This window comes from Squalius cephalus (genome assembly GCF_949319135.1).
Source record: "Squalius cephalus genome assembly, chromosome: 1".
Taxonomy (NCBI): domain Eukaryota; kingdom Metazoa; phylum Chordata; class Actinopteri; order Cypriniformes; family Leuciscidae; genus Squalius; species Squalius cephalus.
Window position 1 is genome coordinate 17,618,818 of NC_137122.1, and position 17,335 is coordinate 17,636,152.

General features: G+C 37.0%; 1 protein-coding gene across 2 annotated transcripts in view; it reads left to right on the plus strand.

Annotated features, from left to right (window-relative positions):
• Positions 1-4,713: 4,713 nt before the first annotated feature.
• LOC307162401 (uncharacterized protein) overlaps positions 4,714-17,335 on the plus strand; it is a 54,354-nt gene continuing 41,732 nt past the window's right edge. Inside the window, exons 1-3 of one of the 2 annotated variants that reach the window (XM_079877652.1) lie at positions 4,714-4,863; positions 8,868-9,182; positions 15,376-17,218. In XM_079877652.1, coding sequence (XP_079733778.1) covers positions 15,381-17,218 — 1,838 coding nt within the window. In that variant the 5' untranslated portion in view covers positions 4,714-4,863; positions 8,868-9,182; positions 15,376-15,380. The remainder of the gene's footprint in view (positions 4,864-8,867; positions 9,183-15,375; positions 17,219-17,335) is intronic. The other variant, XM_079877653.1, reaches the window with a different exon arrangement.

Sequence of the window (17,335 nt, forward strand, 5' to 3'; positions counted from 1 at the left end):
ATTATGAAATTAAAATGTCTGTACTGTACGTTATTTTACTGTACAATTATGCAGGGAATCGTCATTATGCAGATTGAGGACTGATGTGTCTCTTACACCTCTAACACACATCTGTGCCATTTGCTTCACAGGACACACACTTATGCACACTACATACTACTGATCTAGTGGTTTCTAACATGTTTTGTCTCATCTGACAGCTTATAATCTGAACAGAATTGTGCTGAACTTAATTAAGATATCCTAATGTACAATCTATATACTGGAACATAAATAACTTTAAATGGATCAGATTATTGATATTGGAGTCAGATAACTAACTAACAGTGTTGGGGAGGTTACTTTGGAAATGTAATAGATTACAGATTACAAATTACCCTATTTAAAATGTAATAAGTAGTTTACCTTTTCAATTACTTTATAAAAGTAAAGTAACTAATTACATCTGATTACTTTTTGATTACTTTTAAGTTTCTAATGGATATTTTCAACTAAATCATTTTCAAGCATTTATACCAAGCAGGTGTGACCTTACAGTAGCTCTGTTTACTGTGAGAATTTCAAAATCTTTCATCACTTGAATTAAGATTATATTAATTTAATTTTAACGTATAACAACCACAAAACCAGATCTTATAACAAAAAAAAAAAATTGTTTGCTGCCGTTACAAAATCTAAATTTTGCTTAGCTATGACAGAACACACTGGCAAGTAACAATGCCTTGAAAAAAACTTTAATCTTAAAAAATAAAGATATACATAAAACCAGATAGGCAGTTAAAACAGTTATTAAAAAAGTTTCATAAAAGAAAAAAAACTCTGGTGTCTCATAGCCATCAATGCAATTAGGGAAAGAAATTAATTAAATGTGTGTGTGTGCAAATGCTCTTTACCCTCCAAAAATCAAACTGGGCAATAGAGCGACAGATAGAGTGTCCACACCACACATCAGTCATCAAGGGGTAGGTCACTGGGACAGTGCTGTTTGTTGTAACGGAGCAGTAAGACCTGTTCCATGTGGTCATCACTCATTCTGTTTCGAGATGAGGTCAAAAGATTGCCTCCATGACTAAAAAGACACTCCACTGGAGCACTGGAAGGCAATGTGGTGTTGTACTTGATAAAAAGCCTCTTAACTGTGGGAAATGCCTTAAGAGACGTCAGGTTGTTATGTGAATCTTCTAAGTACTTTCTGACTTCATCATGAGTTGTGCTGTCAGATGATGATTTGGCATTATGAAAGACAAAAAAGTTTTCCTCTGACTCATCAGATTTCTCAGAGTTGTCATCTCTCACTGTAGCTGGACTGTGCAGTGGTTCCTGAGCAATAGCTTCCTGCAGTAAGGTTCTCCTCATGTCGTCTCTCTTCTCAGGGCTAAGCCAGTTTAAGCGGAACTTTGGCAGGGTTGCGGTCGCCATCTTTGCTTCATGGCTGGCTAACACTGATCCAAAGCGTTCTTCTATGGCCTCACCGATAGTGGTAACGATGTGTGAATTATAAAGCAAATGAGGCATCTTTTCAAATAGCTTAGTCTTAAGGCTAAGCAAAGTAGGGATTAAAAATCCTAGGTAACATTTGCTTTCACCCTGGAGAATGTCAGTGGCAACAGCTAGAGACTTCAGAACCTCAATGTACTCTTTCAGGAATACAGACTCTTGTGGATGAAGCCTTGGCACATCAAGCTTATCACAGATCTCCCTCAGCTTTTCTACTGGGAGCCCTGCAAGTTTTGTGATAGCCCTGAACTCTGAGTTCCATCTTGTGACTGATGGGACAGTCAGATGCATATTGGCAATCTCCTGAACAACTTCTGTGGCCAATGAAGACCTATGTGCTTTATTCCAGATAGATGAGCATTTAGCCATGGCACTTCTGTATAGCTTACGTGATGGCCCATTTGATGCTGCTTTGTGAATCTCATTGGTGGCGATTAGATTTAATGTATGAGCAGCACAGCGCTGATGCTGTGGAAGAAAAAACTGCTCTCCATCTCCATCTTCCTGAAGAAGACCACCGACATCCAAAAATCTCACTTCATCACTGTAATCATCTGACTCATCTTCTCTTACACCAAACTCACGGAATGCCTTTACAAAATTACTTCCATTGTCAGTCACAGTTGATTTGACTTTGGTTTGAATCCTGTATTCTGCATGAATTTCGTTTAGTTTTGCTGCAACTGCATCATAGGTGTGTCGACCTTTGAGACGTGTACATGCCAGTGCTGCAGAATGTCTCTCCAGCGTGTCTTTGTCAATCCAATGACATGTGACTCCAAAGAAACTGCGGTTTTGTGCTGACCAAATGTCTGCTGTCGTGCAGACAGTGTCCACATTACTAAGCTTGGAGATGACCGATTCCTTCATTACAGCAAACTCTCTGTCAATGCGCTGCATCAGAGTTTTTCGGCACATCACTTTCTTCCCGCCACTGATTCCCTCAATCAATTTTCGGAAGGATGGCTGCTCCACCAATAAAAAGCACTGTACATCATCAACCAGAAAGTTGAACACCAGTTTGTTCACACGTTGCTGTGACACACTAAGCCCTGAATCTATCCTTGCTTGCTTCAAAGGGGGTTGTGTAACCACATGGGTAGAGGAGCTAGCTGTTGCATCTTCCATCAGACTGACTCGTGTCTTGCATCAATAAAGTTCTTGAATGTTTCCTCTAAAAAAAAACAAACAACAAAAAAAAAAACAGAGAGAATTATTTTTAGTTATATTTAAGAGAAAACACAATTCTAGATTATAATAATGTAGTAAAAACACGTTTTTTTTTCTTCTTACTGATATAATAAAAAAATAGTAAAAATCTGCATATACTATTATTTTTTACCACTATGTGTGAAGGGAAAACATTATACCATACAGGGCTAATAATTATTTCTCACTAACAGAAGCAAGAATATATTCTAGAATAGATACTGCCAAATCCAAACAGACTGCATCATTGTAGCTGTGTCAAAAAAATCCATGTTATTGTTTATTTATTTTTTTATTGTTTTAAAGAGTTACATTTCATCTAAACTGCTTAGATTCAATGACCAATTGGGGTGCTTCACTAGATAATAGCTCGATTTTGAAAGACAAATTGGGACAAACTAATTGAGAGATTTGTCCACTAGGTGGCACGTTAGGTCAACATCGATCATTAGAGAAAAGTTTCAAGCCCTCTAATAGATTTATATTTTTCGAAAATAAACTTAACTGCAGCGGATTTTCATCCTTCAAATCATTAGTCACGTTTCAGCTGAAAATCACGCAGTAGTCTAAACACTGATTTTACAAATGACACTCAAAATTAAAATGGGTTAATGTGATAAAATCGCTTTGGCCAGAGGAGTCTGCTGGTGCCCTGAATTTCACAAATCGATAACTTTGTGAGTCATAACGTATGCTACAATGCCAAAAAAAAAAAAACTAAGTTATATTAGATTTGACATTACCAACCTCATTCAAGGAAAAAAAATGCAAGCTATGTATTTTTTTTGTGTGTGAAAGGGTTCATAAAAACAAGTGTGTCTGGTAAAGGCAGCTAGCAGGCTAGCTAATTTGTTATGAATGTTTTTAATATTGGTCTCGAATACACAAAGGGGACGATGAACGCGAGGGTGCGTTTTGGTGATTTTTTTTCACATAGCACCTACAGTAAATCGACTTAAAACTACTCCGTCACTTTTTATCATACAGAAACGAGTAATATATCATTCGAAGTGAAAGGGTCTGTTTTTATTTCTGTACACTCACAATAAAATAAAGAAAGGCTAGGTTACATACCTGCAGATGCTTCCTCAGGTTCGACATTGAAGCTTTTGATGTCGAAAGTATTTTAACAGCTGGCAAACAGATTTTGCACTGAACTGTTATATTTGGGCCCCTCTCGGATTTCAGGGTGAAATTATTTTTAAATTTCCAGCAATGAAATGCATTTTTATCATTCGCCATGGTGGCAGCTTTCAGACTGGTTGTAGTAGCCTAGCGGCAAAGAGGATTAACGTAATTGGCAGACGTGGTGCGCCGCAAATTCAAACCGATGAACCAATCAAAAGCATCAAAATAGCACCGCTTTAATAAATGGCTTTAGCAGAAGGCATCGTGCATATCAAAAACAGGCAAAGCAACAGATTAATATTATTCAACATATCCCAGATTTTTAAAGAACATTTTTAGATGTAACCCCATTTGTAATCTTTAACATTTTCATAAGTAACTGTAATTTAATTAAAAAAAATTGTCAGTAACTGTAACGAATTACTGTTACATTTATTTTGTAATTAAATGACGTAACGCCGTTACATGTAACTATTACTCCCCAACACTTTTAACTAAGAACTAACTGCTCATTTTCCTTCAACTGCTTTTTTATGATATTATTGTTTCAAAGTAGCACTATAAGCCTTCAGGACTTATAAAATATAGTGTTCAGCAGCTGTTAAAGAGTTGATCAGCTTTTTTCGAAGGCTTGATTATGTTTATGTGATGCAGTCTAACATGTGTTCATGCTTCTTTAAAATATATATATATATATATATATATATATATATATATATATATATATATATATATATATATATATATATATAAATATTATAAGAAGCCTCTCCCTCAGAAATACACGATGGGCTCTGATTGGTCAGCTTGGCCCAGTCTGTGTTGTGATTCGCTAAGCGCCTAGTTCACGCTGTCCGGAAGCGTCACGCCGTTACCATAATAAGCAGTCGCATGTGCTCCGCCGTAATGTAAACACAGCCGTCAATATTGCCTTATCAATTTCAGCCCGAATCAGATTTAGAGAATATTAGTGGAGAGGAATCAAGCAGAACTTGCGCACGAACGGCTGTTACAGGACGTTTCAGAAAGGTATGTTTTTTTTGTAGATGTCTCATACTTTTTTATATACGCTGTTATTTGTAAATGCTAAGTTACTGCAAATGCTAACTTACTGTTTAGGCCTATGTTAAAACACGCAAAAAGTTCATAGCCTACAATCGTTGTATGAGAAAGAAAGAGTGTTTACACAGAACCATGTTTAATGTAACGTTCCTGTAGCCATGATATAATTATTTAATATGCCGTGTTTCAGACTTATCCCTTGATAAAACATGAACAAATACAGTTAACTAGAGTATTTGTATAATCTGACATAACGTTACATTTGACAGTAATATATTATTTAGTTACAGCCACAAATCTAACACTAAATCTGAAAAGGGTATTTTAGTTTTACAATATAACTGTATAGGAAACAATGCAACAAATAAATAATTATAAATTAATAATATTTGGAAAAAAATCTCTTTACAACTTTCTAGAAACAATTTTGCTAGATAAAAGGCATTTCAGTTTTTAAATATGAAAGTCCAACAGAAACTTATACTCAGTCTTTCACTACAATCAGTGTAGTGAAATAAGAGACTTGAGTAATAGAGTACACAAATAAATCTCTACTGAACTGAAAGGGTTTGTTCACCCAAAAATGAAAATAATTTACTTGACAGCCCAGATAGTTAGTAAAGACAATGTTTAAGTGACTACAGTGGCTCAACCATAAGTTTATCAAGCGACGAGAATACTTTTTGTGCGGGTAAAAAATAAAACAAAAAAGAAAGACTTTATTCAACTATTAGGTTATTTGCAAAAAGTATCTCGTCGCTTGATAAATCATGATGATTGTCAGTTTCGGCACATAAAAACTGTTACGTGTTAGAGACCTAATTGCTTTAATACAATGTAGGCCTAGTTATCATAAAATCAAACCATCTTTCAGTTCATAGTTAGGCTATGTTGCGTGTTTGAAGATGAGTGTCATTAGTGCTTGTCTTTGTATTATTGATGTTTTACCCATGGGTGTCACGATTCTCCAAATCCTCGATTCGATTACATTTTCGATTCTAAAGTCACGGTTCGATTTGATTCTCGATTAAAAAAAAATGAAAGCACAGACTTTTATGCAATATAATAATATCTGACCTTTGTTCGCAATGTACCACACACTACATTGTCAAATTTAAAACGTTTATTAACAACATAATGTAACAATAACTTATATTTTCAGTCAATTGGAAACTTAAACAATATAACCTATTACCTATTATAGTCCCGGGGCTCCCTGGACTCCTCAGAGCAGTCACAGGCGATTAGCACGGCGTTTTAAATTGGGTTCCCACAGCGTTTGCAACGCAGTACGAGAGAACGTTCTCGTAAGGCAGTGCTTCTCAATTATTTTCTGTTACGCCCCCCCTAGGAAGAAGTAAACATTTCGCGCCCCCCAATTCTCTGCCGCGACTGTAAATAGTATCACTTGTCTATAAAATTGTTATAATAAGTACACATCTGCATAACATTGTATCCTTATAAACATTAAAGAAATCAAAAAAGAAAGAAATATAGATCAACTTAAAACAAAGAATAGCTTTATTAACATTGTTTTTTAGTCTGTAACAGAGAAGACTTAAAGTGCATCAATTTGCCTGAAATTAAAATATATAATCAATAAATAATTAAAAAAATTCAAATTGATCAGCAACAAGTTTGTCAAGGTATAACATTAAATCTGATAGTAACTTTGAACTATATATAAAAAAAACCGCTTCAGTGCGCCCGCGCACTGGCAACGGTTAACAGGTTAACTCAGGAGCACAATATATAAAACAATTTGACCTATAAACAAAAATGAATGAAACAATTTGTGAAAATAAAATTAAATATAATCAATAAATAATAATACATTCAAATTGATCAGCAACATTAACTCAGGAACACAATATATAAAACAATTTGACCTATAAAACAAAAATAAGTCTTTAAGTGACGCCTTAATTTTATTTATTTGCCAATATTTTTAGACACAGCAAACATACTGGTCGTTCTTCGTCTCCCACCGTAGTCACGGTGAAGCCAAGCGCAACATACGCTTCGTCATATTTCCTCGTCTTAGCTTTCGGGAGACTTACTTTTGTCTCGTTATCTCCGTCTCTCTCCGCCTTTCTTTTCATCCCTGTTAAATATTTGTCCATGTTGTTTGTTATCTGCACTTCATATCTCCTGCTCTGTGCTCTTGTTCGGTGCAAAAAAAAAAAAACACTTCCTGAAAAAGCATGTTCTTCGGGGTCTCGCGCGCCCCCCCTGGCATCGCTCCGAGCCCCCCCTGGGGGTCGCGCCCCACTATTTGAGAAGCACTGTCGTAAGGGAACTTATTTGGTTACTTACTTAAGTAAACTCGGTTCCCTTATAAGGGAACATTGCGTTGCCTTGCCTTGCCATGCTATTTCGCTCAAATCTGGTACTTTGCTTCAGTCGAGTTAAACCTAAAGTCCTTTGGCGAGTTTTCTCTGAATTTATACACTTTAGCCGCGTCCAAATTGGCGCGCTCGAGGTTAGCAGGGCGCCAAATGCTCTCATTGAACCGCACGCCACTGCTAACTCGCCATAGGTTCGTGCAGTTGCCGCAGCACAGACAATCAGCTCGCTCAGACGAGCTATAATGCTCTCGCTGTGCAGCTGCTATGTGTTTTAACCCTCTGGGGTCTATGGTGTTTTTGGGGCCCTTGGGATGTTTTGACATGCCCTGACATTTGTGCTTTTTTCAGTTATTTATAAACATGTTAATGGCAAAGGTGTAAATTCACTCTATATAGCATAAACAGGGCTACCATAATATGTGAGCAGCATGTATGTAGATGTTTGTATCTTTAAGAGAATGTTTATGCGTGGTTATTGAAAACTAAAAATGAAAGTTGCTGAAATAAGACCACAAAACTCATACTTAATGTGTCCACAAGACTTTTGACTAATGGATGTTGTCGCTTCGAGTTCTTAGTCTTGCTTTATCGTTCACAAAAAAACAATACATTGATTTAAACTGTGTAAAACAGGTTTTGCTTGGAAAGCCAATATGCGAGGGGGCGTGAACGAGGAGTGGTTAACACCTGAGAATACAATGTCCCACCCATTATGCGTAATGACTTGCATAATGAGCCATTCATTCAGGTGTGACACTGACTGAGCCACAAGAATGAATGCAAGGACAAAAGATATATTTAGAAGAAGACTTATACTGACCATTAAAGATTTTGCTTACATCTATATTGTAAATATGTTTAGCTATTTTAATAAAAAGGTTACAATTACAACAATTACAATTTCAACAATATTTATAGTGTACTCTTTTCTTTGTAAAAAAATTATTATAGGCCTACATTTTATCATATGTATGAATAAAGCCAACATTGGAACAGCTAACATCTTAGTTGATGACTTTATTTTTGACAAAAAAAATAAATAAATATATATATATATCACAGCCACATACCGCACTAGACATTATTATTATTATTATTATTAATGGAAGGAAACGTAGGCGTGTTATCCAAGCATTAATGGTAAGGAAAGACCCTTATACTGTGTCTGTGAGCGTCACATATGAAGTGTTTCTGTGTTTTTCTCACTCATTTCTGCTCCGAGGTCTTGATTGTGGCATTTTTTTGAGGTTTAGAATCCAGTATTTCTGTCATTCTTTTGTCTTTTATGAATTTAATAAAGAACTCCGTCTCGTATTCTGTCCAAACACACCGCGCCTTCTAAGTCAGGTGACCTGTAAATGTGCAAAAACTGTTTCTATTGCAGTTTTGCGAAATATTTCTTTTTCAAATTGCCTGAAAAACCACCTCATGCGAGCGTAAAAACTTTTTTGCGATAAATGGGAGTTTTTGCAAAATTGACGTGTTTCCATTGAGCGTATTTTCAATTCGCAATTTCAATTTGTGCAATTTGAAGGGTAATGGAAACGCGGATATAGACATAAATGCTTTAATGTCATTTAGTATTAAAACAAACTCAGTAACTGATAACTTTGGTTTTTGCAGCTCAGCTCCTCCCACAGCAATCACATCATCAGTGAAGCTCCTCCCACTGTAATTAATCATCAGTGAAGCTCCTCCCACTGCAATTCTCCAATAAATGCTGGAATATTCCCATCAGCTACAAGTGAAGACGAGCACAATGCATCAGGAAGAGCTTAAATCTGTAAAGACTGAGTTTATTAAAGAGGACAGTGAGAACATGAGTGATCCAGAACCCTGCAGAATAAAACACACTGAAGATCCTGAAGAACAAAGAGGTTGGTGTTTATTCTTCATTCATTCATGATGCTGAAGAACATTCATGTTAGAGACATTCAAGCACTTCATCAGTTTTAGATAAACAGTACAACTATGAAATGGTAGCCTAAGTGTTCTTGTTTGTTTACAACAAATGGTCAGTAAAGGGAGGTTTTAGAAATTGTTATATTGACTGTCAACATCAGGTCCAACTAAATATTTTAGCCGTTTTATTTTACATTTATAACAGGCTCACATTTTTTGCAGCCATGTTACCAAACATTTTGACATTTCTCAATATAGTTTGCTGGGTATTGACACAAGTTTTGATTAAATATCTATTCACAAGCTTGAGATTCGATTGTTTTGGATATACTGATGTATATCAGATTAAATACACGCTCTCAAGGAAAGAAAATCTCTCAAATAATGCTGTAAACTACAAATGGGAGTCAGTTGGTACTACACTACTTTTAATATTGAAGGTTACAATTTACTGATTTGTACAAACACTTAAATTACATTCAAGGATGTTTTTTTTATAATAGTAAAGTTATACTAACTTAACAATTACATAATCATATTTCTACCTTTAAATATTCACATTTAAATGGTGGCTGTCACAAAAACTTTACTGATTTATTCAAACATGCATTAAATATCGAACATTAAAAATTATAATGCATATGTAATGTGGTGCATTTATATATTTATGAAAATGCTCCTCTAGAATATTTTTTTTTTAGCTGACTAGCAAGTTATGGTCACTGAATATGGTTTTCTTTTTTGTATGATTTATTTATAATTTTCATGATACATACATAAAGAAAATAAGTAAACAACCAAATAAATAACAAAAAAGGTAAAGCACAAAAAGTTAAAAAAAGGAAGTAGTAAAATTAATCTAAATACATTCTCATCAGCAGATGACACTGGAAAACTGAGAAATACTGAGACAGACCAACAAAGTATTAAGTGCACTTAAAACTGAATTCTAAACATCATTGTAGGGCTGGGTGATAAAACGATAACGATAATTATCGCAATATAATTTTTCTCGATAAAACGATATCAGGAGGTCGATTAATGTTTATGCACCAAAAGCGGAACAAAACTCATTTGAACCGCGCGCCACACGGACCGTTTATCTGCTCGGCTCAAAGTCCAAACGGCAGCGCAGCGCGAGCTCACTAAAGTTAGAGGAGATGCGTTTACTCTGATCGGTCTCGGTCACGAGATCCAGTGAGAAGCGCTTGAATTCAGCAAAGAACACAAACGATCAGTGATTTAAACCAGTTTAAAGGCAAATGAAACAGCGCTGATGAACAGGGGAAACACTGTGCGCAGCGATACAGTCAGAAGGCTTTTCCGTCTACAAATTCCCATCATTTACCATAGATTTACTGTAACGTTAGCCTAGTAATATTATGTGTGATATAATGTGGCTTCTGTCACGCCACATTAAACAGCGCCAAAACTGTATTTATTTTTTTAATTTTGTAATAAAATGACCGTAATTTCAAACCGTAGACTTCGTTTCACACCAAAAGTAAGAAAGACTAAAGATTATGGCGATTTATTGGATGGGATGTGCGCTATACAATGTTCCGTTCCTTCATCAACTGAAAACAGGATAGACTAATCGATTCTTGAGATTTAAGAATCGAAATCGGTTCGTAAAAATGAGAATTGATTAAAATCGAGAAATTGATATTTTTTTACCCTAATAAACAGTAAACTGTATTAAGTAAATAAGCTTGAATCCCAGAATGGCTGACAGTGATAGGCATAACCTATTTATCGGTTTACCTGTCACCAAAGAACACTAACTAGAAGAGTCTCCGAGTCACTCCTCAGATTTCAAACACACTCCAGTGAGGAGGAGAACGACTCCCCATCACTAGACACCAAACTTGTGTTTGATTTCTTTATATGTGGTCGAGTGGTTATTTTGGGGGTACATTTTTATAACATTTTTTCATAATTTTTTTTTTTAACTATTTTTTTTTTTTTTTTTGACAAGAAAAACAAAAACAAAAAACAGACAGACCAAGGGGCAGCAGGCATAATCATCATAGTTAACAGAAATGCTCAACATCATGTTAAAAAAACAACAACAAAAAAAAAACATCTCACTTTGTATTCAGATAAGATATCCAGTTTTTCCAATATGCTTCACATTTCCTCCTGGCATGTCTCAAAAAGAAAGTCAAATGTTCCGTAACATACATTTCCCATTCAGCAATTGTCAGGGACTCTCTACTTAGCCATTTCATAGTTATTGCAACAGTAAAATTAAACTCAAGCTCTGAGCCGATTATTGACCTTATTTCCGTCACCACCTCTACCCAATACAAAGAAATAATAAGACACTCCCAAAAGATATGAAAATGACCAGCAGACATATTACCACACATTCTCCAACACTGACCATGCTCAGGATTGTTGCTCTGTGATTTCTTTATATTCTCCAGTAGTGTTAATATTTTTATTGAAGTGGTGCCTCAGTTGAAGGTATCTGAAGAAATCTTCCTTCCCTAAATTGTCTGTATCTATGAGTTTTTTTAAAGGTATCCAAACCGTCAGTGGAAGATATTATACAGTACGAAGTGATACCTGAATTCACCCAGTGTTTGAATCTGCCAATCTAGCTGGTGCGAATTCTGTATCATAATTCACCCAACGTAATATTAGTACATTCTTTCAAATTCCTTATTTTTAGTTTGTGCCAGATGTTAAAAGGGACTGCCATCTAATTAGTTCATTTGTTCAGATGTTTCTTCAGGAGAGTTTTTTTTGCCCAGTATAGATTGGAGAGGTATGCTTATTTGATTTTGCTCTAGGACCTTCCATTTTGCATCACACTCAGGGTCACACAAACATACCAGAGAACGCAACTGTGCTGCTCTATAATAGTCTTCCAAGCACGGTAGAGCCATACCACCATGTCCTTGGGGAGTTGTAATGTTTGAAATCTAATTCTTGGTTTTTGTTTTCCCCAAATAAAAGATGAGATAATTCTATTCCATTTACTGACTTGTTTGGGAGGTAGCCTACTTCAACAGGCAATGATTGGAAAAGAAAAATCAGCCTGGGTAGTAGTTTTACATGTTCATTGGTAATAATGACCAACAGTTTAAATCTTATCAGCTGTTATAGGAATGTAATTGTGGTCATAAATGGCAGAGATCTCTTTAGGTATGTGTATCTCTAAATGTTTAGGCCTAATTGTATTACCTTTCCATTTAAATTGACAGATTTTGTAAATGTTTTCTTGTGGTTCATAGTCGAAAGTAAGCGTTTGAGTTTTATGCAGATTTAATTTATAGCTAGAATATGAACCAAATTCTTTAAGAAGAGATGATAATTTGGGCAGGCTTGCATTAGGACTGGTTAGTCTCACTGTATGTTGTCCGCACATGCACATATCTTATGTTGTGTGTCTCCTATTAATACCCCTGTTATATCCTTGTCATCTCTAATTGCCTGCGCCAGAGGCTCTATAAAGAGGGCGAATAGGGTGGGACTGAGGGGACATCCCTGTCAACATCCCCTTTCAAGAGATATTATTTTAGATAAGTCCCCATTTATATAATTCTAGCCGTAGGGGAGGAGTACAGGGAGTTCAAACATCTAATTACCTGGTCATCAAAACCAAAGCGTCTAAGGACCAAATATATTTCCATCAGACAGAGTCAAAAGCCTTTTCGGCATCAAGACTTGCAGATTCCATGTCACTGTTTCTCATGTGGTCAATGAGGTGGAGAGCCCGTCTAAGACTGTTTGGTCTGTGTCTATTCAGTTTTCCTGTCGTTTTGCAAGTATTGACGCATATAATCTATAATCTATGTTTAACTGATATGTCTATAAGAGCTACAGTCTGTTTTGTTTTTACCCATTTTAGGAATCGCTGAGATTACTGCTGGTCTCCATGACAGCGGGGTCTCACCACCTCCCAGAACATAGTTTAAACAATCCTTAAGCATTGGTGTTATTGTTTCCCTGAGGGTTTTATACCATTCTGATGGGTACCCATCGGCACCTGGCATTTTATTTGCTTTCAATCTTGATATTGCCTTGTTTATTTCACCGTCTGTTATCCCCTGGGTTATTATTTTGTTTTGCTCTAGATGGTAAATCTAAAGATGTTAGAAAGGATGATATGACAGCTGACTTACTTGTCCGAGATTGAGCATGTAATTTTGTGTAGTACATTTCAAAGGCATTTTTTATGTCTTCTCCAAATTATTATACATCTCATTGGTCCTGGGGTCCTTCACTTTATGTATAAATCGCTCAGCCTGTTGTTTCCGTATTCTCCATGCAAGTAGTTTCTTAGACTTAGGGCCATTTTCATAGAATTTTTTTTAAATTAATTTAGCTCTCTTCTCTACTTGGTTTTCATATAGGTTGTTTAAGGTTTGTTTAGTCTCCATTATGAAGCCATTCCACTCCATTATTTCCATCTCTGAAGTATGCATTCTACTTCCAAAACAAGAGGGGAAGCCCTACAAGCGTGGACCAAAATCTCTGATCACCTGAAATCAGAACAGTCCACATAGAGAAAACAGACATAAATTCCCAGATGTGATCAGTTTCCATTTCTCAAGCTTTCATGAATGAGAAAATTTGCCTATTCTCATATTACCTCCCGGAGATACAGTTTGACGTAGAAATATGGTAGGCTACACTCTTACTGGCCGTTTCAAAAGTTACTCAGTCACTCATAGCACCTTCGTCGCGTCCAAATCCCTTTAGTTTCTCCTGGATGCGTTTCATGTGTGCATCCCAGTGACGACGTGGTGTAGCATCTGCCGTTTCCCAGGGAGGTGGTCTCCGTCTCGCCGCGGGTGTAGCACGGTCTTCCGCCGGGGTCCCGGCTCTGAGTTTTGCTGGGTGAAGTGTCTGAAAACGGAGCCCCTGTTCTTTAAGCGTCTTTCTGATGGTGGAGTAAGCCTTTCTTTTCATAACTATTTCGGTTGGATAGTCTTGCTAGAAAAACACTTTTCTCCCATCGTATTGGATGTTATTCTTTTTCCAGGCCGTGCGAAGCACCAGCCTCTTTGGTTTTATACTCCAGGAAATAGACAACCATAGACCTCGGGTTAGCGCCTTGTGGTAGTTTGGCTCCAAGGGACTGGTGACAATGTTGTATAGCGAGGGTGACAGCTCAGATTTAATAAATGTCTCTAAGAACTCCTGTACATTGTTTCCCCTCGGCTCCCTCTGGGATCCCGTGGATGCATATGTTGTTTCTGCGTGAGCGTGACTCCAAGTCCGTCAGCCGGGCTTGTAGTTTGTCTTAGAGCGCCAAAATGTGGGAAAGCAACTCACATTTTTTTGCACCCCGCTCCTACATGTCAGCCACTCTCTGCTCCGTCTCCTCGACTCTGTCGGTTATTTTTTTTAAATCAGTAACGATAACGCTTAGCTTCTGGCTAAAGTCTTCCCTAAAGTCCACCAGTTCCTTCTTTAGTGGCCCAATTGTTTCGGTAAATTCTTTTTTCAAGTCCAAACAAACCGCCTTTATCTCGGCAATAATGTTAGCTTGGATAGCTTCCATAGCCTCGTGGTCAGCTTGCTTACTAGCACCGTCGTCAGTATCTCCACTTCCAATCAGAGATTTATTGTCTACGGGTTTTGTTGCAATCTTCCTTTTGTCATTCTCTTGTTTCCCCCTTTCATTCTATAAATGACCAATTTTCCTATCTGGATAACCAGTATTTATTTCGGGGGAGTAAGACTGTCTGGGAGCCTCTAACTTATGTTGCTGAGCTTTGTTGCTTTGTTTCATTCATTTTTTTAAAAACCTTTTTTTGTACATACAGTACAAACCATTGTTTATTTCAGAATAGATTATTTTGTATGGAGCCTATTAAATCTCCTGCTGTTTATTATGTCATCTGTTATAATAAACAACAGTTAAGCTGAAAAAGAAAAACAGTTCTTGAATTGAAAACATTATGGCACTGTTGTTTATGTTTAATGTGTTTATTACATTCGATAAGTGTGTCATTGATCAAATATTTTAATAGTTCTCTTGACAGAAACATGGGATTTGTACCTATAATGTTTTAAAAGTAATAATTGGAAGATTTATGTTCCTCATTCATGGAGATTTTCAGGGACGTGCATAATTTATTTATAAAAACTCATCAAAATGATGGGAATTTTTTAGGGCTCACTTTATGTCCTTTAACTTTATAATCATATTTCTCTCTTTGAATTTTGATGTACTGAAAATGCAATTAAGCTTTTTGTTCTTTTATTTCAGACCTGATGGAAGTGAAGGAGGAGAGTGAAGAACTGAGTGAAGTGAAGGAGGAGAGTGAAGAACTGAGTGAAGTGAAGGAGGAGAGTGAAGAACTGAGTGAAGTGGAGGAGAAACATCATATGAGAAAACCTGGAGAAAAAGAATCTGAGATGCCTGGAGAAAAACCTTTGAGTCGCTTTAAGACTAAAAGCACATTTTTAAAGAAAAGAAGAGCAAAGAAATCTACAACCTGTAATCAGTGTGGAAAGAGTTTCGCAAACACTCGTAATCTTGAGATTCACATGAGGATCCACACCGGAGAGAAGCCGTTCACATGTGATCAATGTGGGAAGAGTTTCACACACAAACTAAGTCTTAAGATTCACATGAGGATCCACACTGGAGAGAAGCCGTTCTTGTGTAATCAATGTGGAAAGAGTTTCACATCCAAACAAAGTCTTGAGATTCACATGAGGATCCACACTGGAGAGAAGCCATTCTCATGTAATCAGTGTGGAAAGAGTTTCACAGCCAAACGTAAACTTGAGATTCACATGAGGATCCACACCGGAGAGAAGCCGTTCCCATGTGATCAATGTGGAAAGAGTTTCACATACAAACAAAGTCTTGAGATTCACATGAGAGTTCACACTGGAGAGAAGCTGTTCACATGTGATCAGTGTGGAAAGAGTTTCACAGCCAAACATAATTTTGAGATTCATGTTAGAGTTCACACTGGAGAGAAGCCGTTCCCATGTGATCAATGTGGAAAGAGTTTCACATCCAAACAAAGTCGGGAGATTCACATGAGAGTTCACACTGGAGAGAAGCCATTCACATGTGATCAATGTGAGAAGAGTTTCACAAACAAACTTAATCTTGAGATTCACATGAGAGTTCACACTGGAGAGAAGCCGTTCACATGTGATCAATGTGAAAAGAGTTTCAGATCCAAACAAAGACGGGAGATTCACATGAGAGTTCACACTGGAGTAAAGCCATTTACATGTGGTCAGTGTGGAAAGAGTTTTTCACGGCTGCAATATTTACAAACACATCAGACAACTCACACTGGTGTGAGAGAGTACATGTGCTTTGAGTGTGAGAAGACTTTTACTACAGCTGAACATTTAAGATGGCACCAGAGCATTCACACTGGAGAAAAACCTTACAAGTGTTTAAAGTGTGACACGAGATTCAGTCAGTCAAACCATCTGAAAACACATGAGATGATCCACACTGGAGAAAAACCTTACAAGTGTTTACAGTGTGACAAGAGCTTCAGTCAGTCAGCACATCTGAAAACACATGAGATGATCCACACTGGAGAAAAACCTTACAAGTGTTCACACTGTGACAAGAGATTCAATCGGTCATCAACTCTGAAAACACATGAGAGGATCCACACTGGAGAGAAGCCGTATACATGTGATCAGTGTGGCAAAACATTTCTTTGGGCATTAAGCCTAAAGTCACACCTGACATCTCATACGAAGGAGAAGCCACATTCATGTACTGTGTGTGGAAAGAGTTTTTCAGTGCTGAAATCTTTACAAAGTCATCAGAAAATACACACTGGTGTGAGAGAGTACATGTGCTGTGAGTGTGAGAAGACTTTTATTACAGCACAATGTTTAAAACAGCACCAGAGGATCCACACTGGAGAAAAACCTTACAAGTGTTCACACTGTGACAAGAGATTTAATTGGTCAGCTAATCTGAAAAGACATGAGAGGATCCACACTGGAGAGAAGCTGCACACGTGTGATCAGTGTGGAAAGAGTTTCTCTATTAAAAGTCACCTGAAGAGACACATGAAGATCCATGCAGTGGAGAAACCACATCACTGCAGTTTGAGATCACGGTGAGTAGTTCATCTTTATACCCTGAGAAACAAAATCTCTTCTGTGTAAGTTAAGCCCCTTTCACACAGAGATTCCGGAAAATACGCAGATAAAGTGACCCGGGATTTGATCCGGGT